The 12498-nt window shown below is 44.7% G+C and overlaps 1 protein-coding gene across 30 annotated transcripts in view; it reads left to right on the top strand.

Annotated features, from left to right (window-relative positions):
• Bin1 (bridging integrator 1) overlaps positions 1-12498 on the top strand; it is a 69628-nt gene that overhangs the window by 18678 nt on the left and 38452 nt on the right. Inside the window, exon 1 of one of the 30 annotated variants that reach the window (XM_063258838.1) lies at positions 10317-10460. The exons of 28 other annotated variants lie outside the window; for them this stretch is intronic. In XM_063258838.1, the coding sequence (XP_063114908.1) occupies positions 10449-10460 (12 nt within the window). In that variant the 5' untranslated portion in view covers positions 10317-10448. Of the gene's footprint in view, positions 1-10316; positions 10461-12498 lie in introns of those variants that run through there. One more of the 30 variants, XM_063258863.1, reaches the window with a different exon arrangement.

Consider the following 12498-nt stretch of genomic DNA (forward strand, 5'->3'; position numbering starts at 1 on the left):
TTTTTTCTTTAAAGATTAAGATAAAAGAAGACATGGCAAAACAGATCAGAACAAAACAATTTAAGCAACATAGTGTTTCACCACAAGATAACCCGACATAACAGAAGCTACCATAGATAGTGTCTCTTTACTTGAAATATTTGAGTAAAGCTTCATACAGTATAGTATCAAACATAACAAGATAGTATAAAACCATTCAAGAGAATGAAAGTATTACAGGGTATTCAAAACCAACTAACAGAAAACGAACAATGGTTACTATATTATCTCCCTGTCCATAAAAAATTTTGTTTATATTATCACATATAATAAAATCCAATAAGATACAACATGATAAAACCGATGGAGACAGAAGAACAAAAGCACAGTAGGACTTCAAAACAAGATGGTATTAAATCAGCACTAGCTATTATAATGTTTTGTTTTCTTCAAAATAGCTGTTCATACCATCACAGATAATAAAATCAAACACCCCAGAATAAAACCATTCCAACTAATGAATGAAAACATTATAGGGCTTCAAAGCAATATAATGGGAAATCATGATTGCCACATACTTTTATGTATTCTTACCATTTCTTACATGAGGGAGACTATATGGTATTTATAAATGTGAGTTTGATTTATTTCACTTATGAGTATGGTCTCAAGCTGTATCCATTTATTTATAAATGTATCAATGTGATCATTCTTTGTAGCTGAGTAGTACTCCATTGTATAAAAATACCACAGCTTTTTTATCCATTCCTCATTGATGGACACTTAGGTTGTTTCTAAGATCTGGCTATTACAAATTGTGCTGCTATAAACATGGGTGCACATATATCACTTTGGTATAATGTTTTTAGTTCTTCTGGAAATATGCCTAGAAGTGGAATAACTAGAACAAATGGGACTTCCAATCCCAGCTTTTTGAGAAATCTCCAAACTGACCTCCACAATAGTTGCACCAGTCTATACTCCCACCAACAGTGCAGGAGAGTTCCTTTTTCCCCATGGCTTCTCCAGCATTTGTTGTTGGTAGTTTTCTTGATCCTGGCCATTCTTTCAGGAGTGAGCTGGAATCTCAGTGTGGTTTTAATTTGCATTTCTCTAATGAGTAATGATGATGAACATTTTTTCATGTATTTATTTGCCATTTGTATTTCTTCATTTGAGAACTGTGTATTCATCTCAGATGCCCATTTATGGATTGGATGTTTGAATTTTGGGGGTCTGATTTTTTTAAATTCTTTGTATGTTTTAGACAGAAGTCCTTTGTCTGAGGGAGTGGTTCACTAAGATTTTTTTCCCATTTTGTGAGTTTCTTTTCACTATGCTGGAGATTTCTTTTGATGTGTAGAAACTTTTTAATAAGAGGTGATCCCAGTTATTGATTCTGGGGAGTATTTCCTATGTGGTTTGAGTACTGTTCATGAATTCTCTACCTACGCCTATGTCTTCAAGGTTTTTACCCAATTTGTCTTCCAGTAGAGTTAGTGTTTCTGTTTTAATATTCAGATATTTGATCCATTTAGATTTTAATTTAGTACATGGTGATAGGCATGGGTCCAGTTTTAGTTTTTGGCATACAAAGAGCCAGTTTTTCCAGCACCATTTATTAAAGAGACTGTCGTTCTTCCAGTGAACATGTTTGGACCCTTTATCAAAGATAAGGTAGTACAGTGTGTTTGTAGTTGTGGTTGTATCTTCTAATCTATTCCATTGATCTTCAGCTCTGTTTTTATTCCAGTACCATGTTGATTTTACTACAGTTGCTTTATAGTACAACTTCAAGTCAGGGACTGTGATGCCTTTGCTGCTTAGAACTGTCTTCGCTATTCTAGGTCTCTTCTGGTTCCAGATGAATTTTAGGAGTGATTTCTCTAGATCTATGAGGTATGTTGATGGTATTTTTATTGGGATTGCTTTGAATCTGTGACAGTTTTGGGAAAATGGCCATGTTCACAATATTTATTCTTCCTATCTGTGAGCAGGGGATGTCTTTCCATTTTTTGAGATCCTCTTTGATTTCTTTTTTCAGGGTATTATAATTATCCCTGTATAGATCTTTCACTTCTTTTGTGAGATTAATTCCTAAGTATTTCATTTTTTTTGGATGGTAGTGTGAAGGTTGTGGCTTCTCTTATTTCTCTCTCAGTGATTTTGTTGTAGTGTATAGAAATGCTATTGATTTTTGAGTATTGATTTTGTATCCAGCTACATTGCTGAATTTATTTACTATACCTAGGAGACTTTCAATGGAGTTTGGAGGTCTTCTGTGTAGAGTATCATGTCATCTGAAAATAATGATAATTAAATTTCCTCTTTTCCTATCTTTACCCCTTTTATTTCTCTGTCTTCTGTAATTGCTTGGGCTAGTATTTCCAGTACTATATTAAATAGGAGCAGTGATAAGGGACATCCTTGTCTTGTGCTTGATTTTAAGGTAAAGGCCTTCAGTTTTTGGCTATTTAGTATGATACTGGCTGTTGGTTTGACATAGATGGTCTTTATCATATTGAGGTAAAGACCATCTATTCCAATTTTATGTGAGGTTCTTATCATGAATGAATGTTGGACCTTATCAAAAGTTTTTTCTGCATCTATAGAAATGACCATGTGATTCTTACTTTTGGCTTTATTGATATGGTGGATTACATTTATTGATTTATGTATGTTGAACCATCCCTGCATGCCTGGGATGAATCCCACTTGGTCATGGTGTATAATCTTCTTGATGATTTGCTGCATCCTATTTGCCAATATTTTATTGAGGATTTTTGCATCTGTGTTCATTAGGGAGATTGGTCTGTAGTTCTCTTTTTTAGTTGGATCTTTCTCAGGTTTTGGTACTAGAGTAAAATTTGCTCCCAGGAATGACTTACAAAGAATTGCTTCTCCTTTGATTTCATTGAAGAGTTTGAGGAGTGTCAGCATTAAGTCTTCTTTGTATTTCTTGTAGAATTCTGCAGCAAATCTGTCTGGGCCTGGGCTGTTCTTTGTAGGTAAGGACTAAATTACATTTTCAATTCCATTAATAGAAATTGGGTTATTCAACAGTTTTACGTCTTCTTGACCTAGCTTTTGTACTTAATATGTTTCTAGGAATCTGTCCATTTCTTCTGTGTTATCAAACTTTTGAGAGTAGAGGTTTTTGAATAGGTGTTGATGATCTTCTGTATTTCTACGGAGTCTGTAGTGATTTCTCCTTTTTCATTCCTTATTGCCTGAATTTGAGCTTTTTCTTCCCTTTTTTAAATAAGGTTGCGTAGGGGCTTATCAATTTTATTTATTCTTTCAAAGAACCAACTCTTCGATTCATTGATTCTTTGGATTATTTTCTTAGTCTCTATTGCATTGATTTCTGCTTTGATTTTTATAATTTCCTCCCTTCTTTTGGCTTTGGGCTTGACTTGCTCTTCTTTTTCTAGATGTTTGAAGTGTAGCATTAGGTTATTTATTTGTATTTGTTCTGTTTTCCTGATGTGGGAACTCAGTGTAGTAAATTTTCCTCTGAGGACCACTTCTATTGCATTCCACAGATTCAGGTAAGTTGTTTTTGTATTTTTGTTTGCTTGTAGGTATTGTTTAATTTCTCCTGTGACTCCCTGATTGCTCAAGAGTATGTTATTCAATTTCCATGTGTTTGTGGGATTTTTGCAGTTTCTTTTATCATTAATTTCTAGTTTCATGGTGCTATCATCCAATAACATGCATGGGATAATTTCAACTCTTTTGCATTTATTTAAATGTGTTCTGTGAGCTAGTATATGGTCTATTTTAGAGACCGTGTACTGCTGAGAAGAATGCATATTCTGATGTTGGATGAAACACTCTGTATATGTCTATCAAGTCCATTTGTTCACAGGTGTGATTCAATTCTGTTATTTCTTTGCTGATTTTCTGTCTGGTTGATCTGTCCCTTGGTATCAATGGTGTGTTAAGGTCTCTTGTTATAATTGTGTTATTACTAATTTGATTTTTCATTTCTATCAATACTTGCTTTGTATAACTGGGTGCTCTGGATTTTTGTGCATATATATTTAAGATGGTTATCTCTTCCTCTTGAAGTTTTCCCCTAACCAGTATGTAATGACCTTCTTTATCTCTTCTGCTCATTCTTGGTTTGAAGTTCACATTGTCTGCAAATAGAATAGCTACCCCTGCTTTTTTTTTGGGTTCCTGTTGCATAAAGAATTGTTTTCCATCCTTTGGCTTTCAGTCTGTCCTTTTGGGTTAGATGGGTTTCTTGTAGGCAGCATATGGTTGGATGTTGTTTCTTGATCCATTCTGCCAGTCTGTTTCTTTTAATTGGTGAATTGACACCATTTACATTAATGGTTATAACTGTTATAAATTAGTTTATTGTTGACATGTTATCTTTCTGCTGTTGCATATTTATCTTTCCATTCTGTTTAATTGTCTGTGTAATTTAGGGTTTTTTTTCCTAAGTGTATCTAAACTGTCTTCCAGTATTCTTTGCAGGGTTGGCTTGGTCATCATGAAGTTCTTCAGCTGTTCTTTGTCATGGAAGTATCTTATTTCTCCATTGATTTTGAAGGACAGTTTTTCAGGGTACATCAGTCTAGGTTGGAAATCATTTTCCTTTAAGATCTGAAATACTTCATTCCATGCTCTTCTTGACTTTACTGTTTGTGCTGAGAAGTCTGCTGTGATTCTGATAGGTTTTCCTTTATTGATGATCTGTCTTTTCTCTGTAACAGCTTTTAATATTTTATTCTTATGTTGGATTTCTGGGATGGTGATTATTATATGTCTGGGTGTAGTTTTATTTTGGTTATGGTTATTTGGAGTTCTATATTCTTCACTGATCCTGATGTCAGTTTCCATTCTCATGTTTGGGAAATTTTCAGCTATTCTCTAAATTTCCTCTTGATAGCCTTTGTGTTGTCACTTTCTTTTTCATTTATCCCTATCAATCTTATGTTGTTTCTCTTTGCATCATCTTACAGCTGTTGAATTTTATTTCCTGAGTCCTTGTTATTTTTAAAAGATCTTTCCTTTCCTGTTCACTAGCTGCAATCTTGTCTTTGAGGTCTGAAATTCTATCTTCACTTTTGTTGAGGCGATTTTGACAACTTTCAATGAAATTTTTGATTTCTTGTATGTCTCTCTGTATGTGCTATGAATCTGTATGTGCTATGTATTCCTTTTGTTTCTTATATTGTTCATCCAGGGATTCTATCTTTTAGTTTTGTTCCTCTGATTTTTTAACTGTGTCTTCTTTAGATGTGTTCAGCATCTCTTTCATTACATTTATCATTTCTTCTTTTACCCCAGAGATTATTTCTAGCTTGAATTCCTTTAAAGTTTCTCAGAGTTGCTTCTTTATTTCAGTTGTTATTATTTCAGGTATTTCAGGTATATGGCATGTATTTTCTTCTATATACATAGCTCCTAAGGTTTCTTGGGATGGGCTGGAGGTTTGAGATTGCATTTTGGTCTTTCCTTTTGTCATTTTCCTGTATTCCCTTATTTCAAGTGTTGTTCCAAGGCTTCCCCTGGGCCTGTTGGAAATCGTCTTCTATGCCCTCAGCTCCTGAGATTCTGGCCACCCAGTTTCCTGGATTGAGAGAAGTTCACTGTGTGGCCTAGCCAGGCCCAAAACCTGTGGAGCCTCCAGTGGCCCAGTTCCCTGATTGAGAGAGGGTCATTGTGGGTGGTGCAGGCAGGCCTAAGACTTGTGGGGCCGGTCAAGTGCAGCAGGAATCTGGGAAGTTCCTTGGCCTGTGGGAGCGAGGATCTTAAACTCTTGGGGCTCGGGATGGTGCACCCACACTCTGGTAGGAGCCTTTTTAACCTCAGAACTTGCGCATTCTCTGTGTGCTTAAAATCAGTACCATGGGGCTGGGGAATTAGCTCAGTAGCATAAGTGCCTGCCTGGCAAGCTTGAGGTCATGAATTCAATATCTGGTACAAAAAAAAAAAAAAAAAAAAAAATCAGTATGTGGATGCTGCCAGCGTCTGCTGCCAGCTTGAGGCATTTTCTGTCTCTTGGTTGTAGGGGTCGCTGAGCACTCTAACTTGAGGAACACATTCTCTATGTTCCATTCTTGAACCTGGTGCAGCTGCCTCCATTTTGGAATGTCATGTGACGTCCCATGCCATTTTGAAACGTTGTGCTCTGTAGCTTTCTCATTCAGCAAAGCCTTTCACTTTTGCAAAGGGTGGTGACCCACTATCACTTCCCATGATGCCCCCAGGTCATCTTTGTTATTTTCTTGTTCCTTCTCAACAGTGGAGATCTATGTTATCTTTACAGTCCACAGCTTTACTGGAGCTTTCTTTCTGGTCAAATTCACAATGCTTTAAGAGACTTTTTTTTTTTTTTAAATCGGTACCAGGGATCGAATTCATGACTGTGTGCTTGCAAGGCAGGCACTTATGCCGCTGAGCTAAATCCCCAGACAACACAGTGCTTTAAATCATCCTCGTGGACCCTTTGCTCTTGATTCACAATATAAATCTGGCTAAAAGCCTCCAACAATAGCCATGTTATCGCCTCAACATTCAACTGCCTTGAAATGTCTTCTGCCAGATTAGTTACTCTGTAGCCCTTAATCTTAGTCAGAGGCAAAGTTTGGACACGAGCAAAATGCAGACAAATTTTATGCCAAGCTGTACACATCAACTGGAGTCCAGTAACCAATGCCATCCTTCTTCCCAGCAGAAACCTCTTGAGCTAGGTCTTTACTGGCAGGATTTCTATCAGCTTTCTGGTCTGAGCTCTAACAAGAATCTCCCATAGAAAATAGCCTAAGCCGTTTAAGGTGACATCCCTAAACTCTTCCCACAAGCTATTTTCAAAGGCTTTTGAACCACGTGGTCACATATAGTCACAGCAATGACCCCATTCCTGGTACTAAATTCTGTTTTGGTTACTTTTCTCTTGCTGCTGACTCAAAATACCTGACATTCATGAAGGAAGGAAAGGTTTATTTAGCTCATTGTTTGTGGAAGTTTCAGTCCATAATCAGCTGACTCCAAGGCAAGATGGCATGGTACTGGGGGAACACTTCAACATAGCAGCCAGAACAAAATGGGAGAAAGCAAAACTCTTTTCCTTTCTTATATGGCACACAGGCCACCCCTACTCCCAGGATGGGTGTAGCACTTCTAAAATATCCTGTGGTCCTCTTGCTTATGCTCAGGTTGTTTACAAAGTTAGGAACCTTGGCTCCTTGCTGAAACCCTTAGTTAAACTTGTAAACTTCTCAAGTTGACACAAGGTATTAATCGCAACAACTACCCAGCTTGTATGCCTGGGGTAGGGGCCTGGAGTGTGCTCATGCCTCTGGCAGTATAGTTGGAGTATTGTCCTGGCTCTTGCTTAAGGCAAGTATCTCCACCCACATCTTTCTTAAAAACTCCCTGTGCCTCTGGAAGAGAGAAGATGAAGCCTGATTGTCAGCCATCTCTGCACTGCTGGTTTCAGTCTTGCTTTCTGGGATTAAGTTCCCAGTGCCTTAGGCTCTGCTTCTGAGCAGGAACCTGGGCCCATCTCCCAAGGTTCACAGGAGGGCTGTTTATTCTAACCCTCTGTTTTTGCTCATCTCTTCTCATGGCATGGTGGCGCCCTAGCTCTGCCTTCCAGGTCTTGACTGCCACCAGCCCAGTCCTGGCCAAAGGGCAGAGCTGCTGACCTGATCTGCATGAGTTCCCTTGCTCCTACGGGAGAGAGGCAGAGCTGGTCTGGATGCTGTGTGGAAGCTGCCCCTGGAGCCATGTCTGTGGCAAAGGCCTGGCCTGGCCCTGTCACCTCCTTCACAGTGAAACTGCCATGTGCTCACTTATTCCTGCAGACAGGTGGAAGAAGGCAGGCTTGGCCAGAAGAGGCTCAGGCTGCAACCTAGCCCTGGAGACATCTGGCCTGGCCAGTGGGCAGCCCTGGGCTGAAGCCACTTGTTGAGTCTGTGCTCCTCACCGAGCTCCCCCCTCCCCACTTAGTTGCTGGCCTGAGCAGCCTGTGAGTGCTGTGGCCTTGGCACAGGCATGGTGATGGTCAAGGTAGTGGACATGGGGGTGGCTGCTAGGGCTGTTGGTCTGTCTTCCTTTCCGCGCTGACAGATCTGGGTTCAGTCATGTTCAGTACGGTGGCGTCTTTGCCTTGCTTTCTTATCGACAGAGTAAGGGTAGCTGATGTGAAGATGCAGTGCCCGAGAGCACAGATGCCCAGTAGTGCTCACCTCCCCAGTAACGGGGCTCAGGGCTTCTCAAAGAAGTGGCAGATTCTAGGGCTGAGGCCGGGAAGGCTGTGGCTGAGCCTGAAGTATCTTTCGGTGCTAGAAAGGAAGGAGGTAGAGGAGGCTCCCTCTGACCACGTTAAGGACGTTTGAGCAGCAAAAATTACTAACGGGATAGATTTATAACACACTGAGTAGAAAGTGAAAGCATGAGTTCAGACTGATACCATACTACCTTATCTGCAAAGGCTAGACCGAGGAAGCTCTTCTTTATAGAATGTGGGGGTTGGGGAAGGTGGCAGTGCAGTTTCCCTCAGACTTCAATGCATGTTTATGCCCTCGAGAGCCTCATGAAAGCGGAAGCTGATCTGGTGGGTCTGGAGCAGAGGCTGTAGTTCTTGAGCTCATAGGCTGTCAGCAGGCTTGACACAGCTGGTCTGTAGTCCCACTTTGAGTACCAGAGATAGGTGCTCAAGGCTCTGGGCAGAACGTTGTCAGTCTCGGACATGCCACAGGGGCACCGGTCACCAAGCAGGTATCCAGTTACCAAGGGAAAAGTTACCTTTGTCTCCAGGAGATATGGCAAACCTAGCTCTGATCAAGTGGGCAAGTGAAGTGTGCCAGGCAGGGACCATCCCAGCCCCAGCGGGAAGAGCTCAGCGTCACCACCAAAGTAATGGAGCTCAACCTCAGCTTTGTTGATAAATAATCAGATGGATCCTGAGCAAGCGACTGGTGACTGGTTTGTACTGTATTCACAAATGTTAGTGTACTAACTTCAGAAAATAAATAACATGTGTGTCTGTATATGAATATTTTGTGTTAAAGGAGCCAAGAGAAATGACAATCAAAAGGAACGTGTGAACTATACTTAGCTTCCATGTAGAGAAACAAACTGTCCAAACACAAAGGACATTTTGGGGGATAGGTTATTTGAATGTGGACTGTATTAGAAAATATCAAATGAACATTAAATCTATGGGGCATGTTTGTGATGTCACCGGTATGTAGGAGAGTGATCTTGTTCTTGGAAAGTGTGCTGCCGTGTTTCAGGTCTGCGTGTTTGTGGTGGTCATGCCTGCAGCTTATTTACTGGTGGGTGGGCAAACACATAATAAATGAATTCAGCTGTTTGTGCAGAGAGAGGTGAAAGCCAGTGGGGCCAAGTGCTGGCAATTGGTTGGTGATTCCAGGAGAAGGGTGGAGGTTTACGGTACTATTCAACTTTTTTTGGAGTTTATATTTCCCAAATAAGAAGCTGGGAGGGGCTGGTGGTGGCTTTGAAACTCTGTTTCAGCTCCTTTGCCTTCCTGGTGGTTGCGCTGGCACCTGGGTTCCTGGAGCCACTCAGATACCCACCTGCTGGTGTGGCAGTCTGCCCAGGCTCTCAGTGCCTGGTGGGTCACAAAGTAAGAAGGGTAGCTTTTCCCTCAGGGTGGAAAGGAACCACCAGCACCCAGGAGATAGCTCTGAGTGCCTGGGCCTGGAGCAGCTTGCACATGAGACGTAGACTGGACTTGGCAGTCAGCAGGCGGCTGACATGAGGGGTCCCATGACATGAGGACTTGGTGAGGCTGTCCTCAGGCCAGGTCACCTCTGCCACGGGAACCTAAGAGTCCCCTTGCTCACCTCTGCTACTCGGGTCCCAATCCTGTTGGCCCCGACAATGAGAGGCCTCTGAAGCAGGAGAGAGGCAGGAGGTCCTTGTCCCCGTTTGTTTGGGGGCTCACTTCTGCCTGCCCACACAGGCCCTGGTCTTGTGCAGACTGGGCCGCCAGCTCTGTCTCTGCAGAGACTCAGCTTGGGATGAGGAGGCCTGCTGCTGGACCCTGCCCCATCTGTCTTCCTGGGCTGTCTCTCATGGGGCAGAAGGACCCAGAAGCTCCCTGTGCTGTCAGCTGTGTCTCCGGTGTGTGGGGGGTCGGGTCACAAGAGGAAACCCTAGAAGCTGCTGTGGGAGGGTGGGGCCTGGGTAGGTGGCAGACGTGCATTTGGCCTGCTTCTGGGAGCCCCTTTTTACATTCACTTTGATTGAGGCCCAGAGAGAAGCTGGCTGGTGTCTCACTGTGGCCTTTGCCTGTGGCCTGCCTGGGGTGTCTGGTGTGACGAGCGAGGGTGAGAGGGCGTGTGCATCCTGTTGCTGTGGTCCTCAGCCGCACGCTCTGCCGAGAGGAAGACATTCTGCGCAGACCTCTGGTGCCTGGGTGCACCTCACTCTGACAGAATCTTCTGAGGCTGTGGCTGGACAGGGACCGGGAGCAGATGATGAGGAAGGTGATGGCCTAATGTATTCTGGGGAGGGTCTCAGCAGCAGGGTGGAGAGTGCACACGTGTGTGTTGGCATGTTGGGAACACTGAATAAGGGGCGATGACCTGAGATGTACCCTGGCTGACAAGGACATTTTAGTGTGTCTGCTGGGTCGGGGACCAGGGGACCAGGCTGACCAAGAATGTGGCCTTGGCCCTGTGTCTCTCAGTTTCTCCCTTGGGCCTCTGGATGTGGCTTTTCTCAGTGGCCCTGGATTCTGGAAAGTCCTCATTCCTGCCCAGGGCTGTGCTTTTAGACAGTGAGCCTAGCTCCCCTCTGGAGAGCCCTGGGAAGGAGGCCTCGAAGATATGCTCCTGGCCGTTCCCCACCAGGTGTTCCCCGGCCATGTGTCCTGAATCATCTGGACCCACCCGTCCCATGGAGGCAAGGATGGGTGCTGTGTGAGGAGGACCTGTTGGGCATCCTGCAGTGAGTGTGGGGTGCGAGGCACAGGAAGTGATGCCCCCACTGAGACAAACCTGGTGGGACAGGGGCTGTATTTTCCTCTGGGTTTGGTGGCTCTGCGTAGCCACCATCCAGGGACTCCCTCATTCGTGGGGCTCACCTGCTCCCAGCTGTCAGACGGCTTGGCTGGCTCCCATCTCATTGGAAGCAGGATGGCTGGGGATGACCTGGGCGTGCAGGCAGGGGACACTTGGAAAGGTCAGAAGGCCTCCTCCCTTCCCTGTTGCTCACAGGACCCTCTCACCAAAGCCTGCAGGTTCTGGCACCAGAAGGCCCCGTGCCATGCCAGGAAACTTCTCAGCCCTCCCAGGGGAAGCTGTGCCATTTCCTTCCGCAGCTGCTGCAGAGATGTTTGCAGAGGGCGGTTCCGGGGCCGTGCATGGGCAGCCCTGTCGCCACCAGCTTCACTCACGGCTGGCTGGCTGGCTTCATGGCTGGCTGAGGCCCTGGGAGGGGAAGTGCTGAAGTGGTGACACTGAGTGGCTCTGATAAGGCTCCCTAGACTGCTGTGGCAGAGGCCACCAGGCACTGCTCTTCCCCTGCCCCTCCTGCTGCTGCCCATGTCTCTCTCTGTCGCACAATCAAAGGCTGCTGCTGGCTTATTATGAAGTGAGAGATGTGGTAAGTGCCTGATGAGTGTAAATGATGTTTAGGGCCTGGGGTTTCCTCCTGGGATCTGTGTGGTACCCTGGATACAGTGTCTGTGCCTCCATGCTTTCCTTTCCATCCAATTCCTGTGCATTCTTCACAGCCCCGCTTGGTTGTGCTGTAGGCTCTGCTGGACCAGGCCCCTCCTGTACACCAGTCCCACTTACCCTTAGGGGAGCATCTGCAAGCTCAGCACGGGGCATCCTCTCGCCATTTGTGGACCCTCTCAGTGTGCAGAGTGCCGTGTGTACCTGTAGATGTGTCTCCTGGTGAGGGTGCTAGTGGGGTTGTGGAGCGCACCCTTGTGCCCCCGGCCCAGGGTTGCGCAGCATTTGGGTAGGGGGCTGGTCCTGGGCCGGTTCGTATTGGGTGCTTGGGGTCATCAGAGAGGCCTCCACAGCCACTAGGGCATGGCAGGGTCTTGCTGTGCAAAGTGGCAGTAGGGAGTTGGGGTTGAGTTGGGTGGTGGGAATTTGTCCTTGTCCCTCTCGCTGTCCTTGTCCCCCTCTAACAGCCATACCAGGCACTCCTTGAAGATAGCTGTGTGTACCCCTTGAAGATAGCTGTGTGTACCCAGTCTATCATCTCTGAGACTGAGCCGAGCACAGGGCAGGCCCTGGTGACAGATGGCTGGGGCAGCTGGCTTTGTCGTGGCGGGCCCTAGAAAGGGCATCAGGCAGTGTGGGTAGTGTCCCAGGCTGGCCCTGGCCTGGCACCAGGTGGGCAGGGTTGACATCCTCAGAAGTGTGGCCTGATTCAGGATCTTCAAAGGAAAGGCATGTTGGGGGACTTGGTGCTGGTCTGCTGACCTGTGGAGCTGCTGGGCTGCCTCTGCCCCGAGGGCTCCCTCTCCCTCCTTACCTCTTTACCTCTCTCTCGTCTCCCTCACAG

This window comes from Cavia porcellus, unplaced genomic scaffold, assembly GCF_034190915.1.
Source record: "Cavia porcellus strain 051 isolate PalLab524CR breed Dunkin Hartley unplaced genomic scaffold, mCavPor4.1 scaffold_12, whole genome shotgun sequence".
NCBI classification, from domain to species: Eukaryota; Metazoa; Chordata; class Mammalia; order Rodentia; family Caviidae; genus Cavia; species Cavia porcellus.